Source organism: Plasmodium falciparum, assembly GCF_000002765.6.
Source record: "Plasmodium falciparum 3D7 genome assembly, chromosome: 10".
Taxonomy (NCBI): domain Eukaryota; phylum Apicomplexa; class Aconoidasida; order Haemosporida; family Plasmodiidae; genus Plasmodium; species Plasmodium falciparum.
Genome location: NC_037281.1, coordinates 187,621 through 195,000, shown reverse-complemented (window position 1 = coordinate 195,000; position 7,380 = coordinate 187,621). Strand labels below are relative to the sequence as shown.

The following is a 7,380-nucleotide window of genomic DNA, read 5'->3' as shown; positions in this document are numbered from 1 at the left end:
AAAATGATAAAAATATTAAAGGTAAAGAAGATATATATAAAAAACATATGGGTATATATAATATAGATCCTATACATATAGCTAATTTAAATGAATTCGAAAAAAAAACATTAGAAATAGCTAGCAATGGATATTCTAGTCAAATAGCTATAATAGATAATTATATTATTTTATTACAAAAAAATAGGTTAATTATTTATGAAAGGAAATGTCTATCATCTTCAAATAATCCATCTGATCCGTCATCAAATATGTCTTCTTATTTTGTCCCCTTGATGGATTTATTTTGTCCAGATTATGAAGAAACACAAAAGAGAACATCTCATAATACTCACTGGGTGGGGATCCAGGTCGTGCGTCGACCTATATGGAAGTTTTCTTCAGGTAAAATATGAAATGAATATAATATATATAAATGAATATAATATATATAAATGAATATATGAATATATGATCATATGAATATATGAATATATGATCATATGTATATATAAGCTTATGTATATAATTATACATATTATTGTTGAAAACTCCATTTCATAAGCAATAATTAACATAAACATAGATAATCTTCTTGTTTTATTTTTATTTTTTATCTTTAATTTTTTTTTTTTTTTTTTTATGTTAGGTATTTTCCAAATGATGGGTTTTAAAAAAAAGTCGTACAACATTATGCAGAAATTATCAAAGAATGTGTGTGGTTCAATTATTGCTTGGACAAATGAAGGAAATTTCTATGCGTACAGCTTACCATTAAAATTTTCAAGTTTGTTTTTATCCTTTCAGTCCAATATAAAATCTTTCTTTTTGAAAAAGGTCTCGAAAGATTTGTTGGGTTCCTTTAATAGTGCTGTTCCTTTGATTATTTATCGAGAGAATGTTAGAAAAAGCGATGAAGACATAAAAGATACTACTGTAGATTCTATGAATAATAAGAATAATAAAAATTTTGAGATTAAAATAAGTGAGAGTGCTGATATGAGTGTATTTAGTAATAAGATGTATTCTCCTGAGTGTATAAAAAGGTTGAGTAACTCGAATGAAGAACTAATGGATAATACAAGTAAAAAAAGAAGTATCGAAAAAACGAAAGGTAAAAAGGGTGACAATATTATAAAGGTAATATGTAATGATGAAAAGAAGAATGTTCTTTTTGATGATTATAAAAATTATGAGCACAATCGTATTGAGAAACATACTAAATGTAAAGAAGATTTTTTCTTTTTTTTTGTAAATAAAAATTATAAACGTAGAATAATAGTATATGAATATTTATACAATATATGGTACAAGACGTCTAAAATAGAAAAGGTTTGGTTACTACCTAAAAAGAAGAATATAGAGCATGTAATTCATATGATGAAAAGTAAAGATGCTGATAATATGCCTAGAACATATGATAATAAAAATGATTATGATGATAAGAATTATATGGATAAGGAAAAATATATAAATCAAAATATAAATACATTTGATTTAAATAAAAAGAACAATAATAATAATAATAATAATAATACCTTTGGTGATATAAAAAAAAGTGAAGGTAATATTTGCTCTTATGTTATAGCATATTATAATTTAAATATATATATTATAATAAGTTATACGAACGGATGTGTTATTAGCACATTAATTAATTCTTATAATAATAAGTTGAATAAAGAAAAGGTTATTCATAATTTGTATATTCCTAAAACGTTGTATAATAAATATCGTAGACATATGTTCATTACTACATTATATTATGAAAATAATTTTTTAATAGGTGGTACAAACCATGGGGATATTCTCATATGGAAATTAGTAAATTTTGATTTAGTAAAGATTTTAAAAAATTGTCATTTGTCTTATGTATGTAGTATACATAAAGTTGTAAAAGAAAATTATATTTCTAATAATTTAAAAAACAAAAAGAATATATTAGATAGTACTGTTGTTTCAAATAATAAAAAAAAGAAAAAAGAGGAACAAGATAGAGATAAAAAGAAAGAAGAGAATTTAGAAGAAATCGTTAAGGAAGATATGAGTAATTTTAAATTAATGGAAGAAGATCATTGGGTTTTAACTTGTGATAGTAGTAATAATATAATTTTATTAAATTTGAATCCTATATATTATGATAAAAATCGATCTCATTGTTTTTGTCAAAATGATCCATATAAAATATGCATAACAACAGATGAAGAAATCGAAAAATATAAGAATAGCAAAAATAGTTATTTTAAAAATAAAGAAAACGAAGAAAAAAAAAGAAAAAAAAGAGAAGAAAAAAAACAAATTATCTATTATTATGTACATAGTTTATTAAGAAGGTCAAGTGGTATTGGAAAGGAAAATAAAAATATATATAATTTGTTGAAAATATTAAAATATAAAAAAAATTTAGGAATGAAAATATTACGCAACAAATACTATGATGATTATTATCATGATATGTTTGTTGAGGAGAAGGAAATGCACCTTTATTCTTTGAAAAATTATGGAGACGAGCAAAAATATTCTTTTGACCTATATAAGAATTTATATAAAAGTGTTAGTAAGATAAAAGGAATACAAAAGGGTAGAATAAATACAAATAAAAATAAAATGTATGATGATAATTTTGATGACGATAAAGATAAAAATGAAAGTAATGGTAACTTTATTCATAACAAGAATGGGAATAACCAACATGATCATGATCATGATCATCATCATCATAATAATAATAATAATGAAGAAGAAAGTATTAGTGATAACAATAATAGTCATATTAAATATACGAGAAAGAAAAAAAAAAGAACAGAGTCATATATTTATAATAAAGAATATTATATTATACAAAAAGAAAAAGAATTAAAAAATATGACAGGTATCTGTTTCCATTGTACATGTAGAAAATTAGAAAAAAAAAATGAAATAAATTACAAATTAATAAATAATATATATATAAATACATATTCTTCTTTGTTGTATATAATATTGTTAAATAATTATGTATTTATATATAATTATAATACTGGTCAATTTATACGATCTATATATGATTCAGAGTTTATGCAGATAACAAATTTTTCATATGATCAATGTTACCTAAAATTAGGTGTAAATATAACACATTTAAATATTTTGAATAGAGTTAAAATAAAAGATGTGAGTAGACATGAGATTTATGATATAATCGATGAGGAATATAATATACATGATGATGAAGACGATAATTATTATGATTATAATTATGATGGTAAATTATCACAAAGTAATTATAAATATAATCATGTGGATGACATAGATAATAATAATTTAAAGGATCCTCAAAATGATTACATTTTTAATAAGAATAAAGGTAGTAATGTGAATTATTTACCACCACCATTATCACCATCATATATGTCACCATCATATATGTCATCATCGTATATGTCATCATCATATATGTCATCTTCTTATATGTCATCATCTTCCTCTTATTCGTCATCTTTTTCATCTACTTATTCTCCTTCAATTTGTTCTCCCGCCATTTTAAATAGTTCTACAGAAAATGTTGGGAAAATGAAAGTATCGTTCGACTTATTATACAAAGATAATATAAATGAAGAAAAGAATTTAAAGAGTAAAAAAGAGGTAGGATTAAAACGTGAGAATAATATGTATAGACATAATTTTGAGAATAATTGCATTTACAAATATATAGTAAAAACCCAAATTCCTATAATAAGTTTTGTATTATTTCGAGATAGTAATTTATCAAAGAAATGCTTACCCTTAACAAAATTATTATATCATTTTTTTATGCCTAAAAATTGTATACAAGTATGTAAAGAGTTATATCCATTTTTAATTAATTTTCCGTCGATACCATTTTCTTTATGTATTCATGGGAAGGAATCTACGTTTAGTTTTGTTATACCTATGTCTACTCAGATATATTATTTTTCTAGGATGCATTCCATGAAATGTAAAAAGAATGATATTGACGTATATATAACTATGGGTAGTAAGCAAAAAGAAAGGTATATATTATCTGAGAAAAGAAAAAAAGAAAAATTTTTTTATGATTCTTTAAATTTAGAATATGATTATGCATATAATAAAAAGTTCAAAAAAAAATATTTCCTTAGCGATATATTGAAAAAAAAGTACATTTATTTGGATGTGAAGATGGGATGTTTGAAGAAAAAAAGTTTTAAGAATTTTAGAGAATTCTCAAAGTATAAAAATTTGACCAAGCAAGGAAGTGTACATAACAATATGTCAAATTCTTATGGTGAACGGGATAGAGCAAAAGAAAAGAAAGTGCAAATGGGTAACGCACTTGATTATAATATAAAAAAAGGTAAAACAGAATGTAATGACGCAGGTGATTATAAAGAAGATATGCATGATTTGAATAAATATGAAGATGATGATGAAAGAGAATCCCATATATCACTACACAATAATGCATATAATTGTATGTATTATAATAATAAGATGGGTAATAAAAAAAAAAGTAAAAGTAATTATAATAATAATGATGATGATAAAAATAGTAGTAAGGAAAAGAATAATACATGTATTGATATGATTACTAATAAAGACAAAGAAATTATAAGAAGTGATGAAAAAAATGTACAAACAGAAGAATATAGAAATAGACGTAATTATCATATTTTACATTATAATTATTATAAAGATGTTAGAGTAAACAGAAAAAATTCGAACATTTCTCCAAAATGGGTACTAAAATATTTAGATGATGATTTATCAAATTATTCATCTGATAAGTCGAGTATATGTTTATATATAAAAAAAGGAAATAATAATAATAAAAATAATAAAAATAATAGACATAGTAGGGGAAAGAATATGATGATGATGATGAATATGAATATGAAAAGGGATGATAAAAGGAAAAAAAATAATGTACACTTGAATAAAATGAATAGTAAGGTAGAATCTAACACGTGTGATGATAAATCATTCATTAATAATATTAGATTTGAAAAATTGAAAGTAGAAAGACGTAAGAAATGTAAAAGGAATGTACATAAGAATAAGGAATTTTTTTTTTGTAACAACAGTATTGAAATATATTGTAATAGTGTGTATATAAAAACATTATATAGCTGTTTCATATTACGATTTCTAGAATTATGGAAGAGGTGGTATAAAATAAAATATAATGAAGAAGTTATAAATAATTTTAATGAATATATTATAGATAATTTACCTGATGGAATAGATATAAATTTATTTTTGTTAAGTTATATATCTATGTATCCATATGATAAGAGTATAAGATTAGAATTACAAAATTTTATGTATAGAAAAATACGAAATATGAGTGATAAGTTATTAGATAAATATACAAAGACAGGTACTGAGATATTAAGAATAAATAATAAGAAGAAAAGAATAATAGAAAAGAATATCGATGAAATATCATTATACGATACTAGTGGAACGTATATTATATCAATAATAATACCAAAGGTAGGATGTTTATATTTATATCCATTTATATATGCTGATGAGATATGTTTAACGTTATTATTATTATTAGTAGTAGTAAAATCGGAATATTTAAGAAGTTGTAAGACATTTTATACGAATGCTAGTATGATAACATTAATAATACATCATATATGTTATTATATATTTGTAGATACAAAATATTTTTTAGAAAAGAATATAAAATTTAATAAATTTAAATTATTTCATTTTATACATTTATTATCATTAAGTTTTTCAATAACATGGGATTTGCATATATTAATACAAAAGGGGATATTTACGAATAATATGAAGAATGTATCTAATGTTACATTTAATTTATCTTTAAAAAAGGATGATTTTATATTTAATGAAAGATTAATAAATGAAAATTATTATAAAAGTTTAAAGGATTATTATGTACATGCAGAAATAAATATTGATCAAAATGATAGTAAAATGAGAAATACTTCTTTAACCGAAATTAATTTGAAAAATTATTTGGAGGATTATTTAGAATATATAAATAAAATAAGTGACATAGAATTGGAAAAAATGGAAGCTAATGAATCAAATAATAATAATAATATAAACAACATGAACAATATAAATAATAATAATAATATAAATAACATGAACAATAATAATGTGATAAATTCTTTTGATAATATCTTTTCATATATTAGTAATGAAGAAAAATATAATATACGTAATAAATCATATGAATTATTAAGGATAACAAGTTTTATGGATTCAAATAGTAATAATAGTAGTGGCTATATATCCAGATTTAATAAAAAATATTCTTTAATTGATAAAAAAAATAAGAATGCAGATAATAATGATAATATGAAACGTGATACTTCTTATATTACCTTTTATGATAATAATTATAATAAATTAGATAAATATAATATATATGGACATATGAATAAAGATTATGAAAATAGTAATAATAATATGAACTATAATAAATATGATATTCTTGATAATAAACATGATTTTATTAGCAATGCTTATGAAGACAAAAAGAATAAAAGAAAACATTTTTTTTCAAAACATTATAATAATAATCATATAAATGATAATGATAGTAATATGGAAAATGATTATATATGTCGAATTAATGAACATAATTATATAAATATATGCCATTTTATATTAAATATATTTGAATTATATACCTTATCATTAAATAATATTAGCTTTTTAAAAATATTAATAAATATAGGAAGATTAGAACCATTCTTATTTTTAAAAACATTACATTATATATCTGGGAATATACATAAAAAAGTATCCTCAATTAATAAAATACTATTTCTATTAATTATTTTAATAAAAAATTATAAATGTATATTTATATGGTATATGAATATAATTATTGATATACTATTAAATTCATTGGATCCTTCAAATAATGTCAGAATATTATGTTTAAAATTATCCACAAGTCTTATATATACACTAGTCAAATATTATAATATATGTTCATTTAATAAGTTTACACAAAAACTAGCGGTTGTAAATAATATAAACAAATGTATATATCTATATGATTTAAAAAGTGCAAAGAAATTGAAAATCTTCCAAGGACATAAAAAATATATAGATTGTATTAAATTTAATACAAACGGAACAGCCTTAGCTTCCTATTCTAAATTAGATTTATCTTTTAAGCTATGGAATTGTACAAACGTAGGATTATTTAGTGGTTTCTTAAAAATTCAATCCAAATGTACTCGTGATATACAACTCTCCAAAATTAAATCAAGTTATCTTTACCTCTCAGATAGTTATATTGATATTACATATAAAAAAAAAAATGAATGGATATTAAAAAGGGAGGACAACGCTATATATCTTATATACATATGATACATACATAAGTATTTATATTTTACCAAATGATGAAAAAGGTATCTT

General features: G+C 21.6%; 1 protein-coding gene across 1 annotated transcript in view; it reads left to right on the top strand.

Annotated features, from left to right (window-relative positions):
* The window catches only part of PF3D7_1004200 (WD repeat-containing protein, putative), a gene marked incomplete at both ends in the record, with an annotated part of 9,286 nt that extends 1,954 nt beyond the window's left edge, over positions 1–7,332 (top strand). The window contains 2 exons of the mRNA XM_001347294.1: positions 1–384; positions 629–7,332. The exon at positions 1–384 is cut by the window's left edge and continues 1,954 nt beyond it. Of these exons, the coding sequence (XP_001347330.1) occupies positions 1–384; positions 629–7,332 (7,088 nt within the window). The remainder of the gene's footprint in view (positions 385–628) is intronic.
* Between the last annotated feature and the right edge of the window lie 48 nt (positions 7,333–7,380).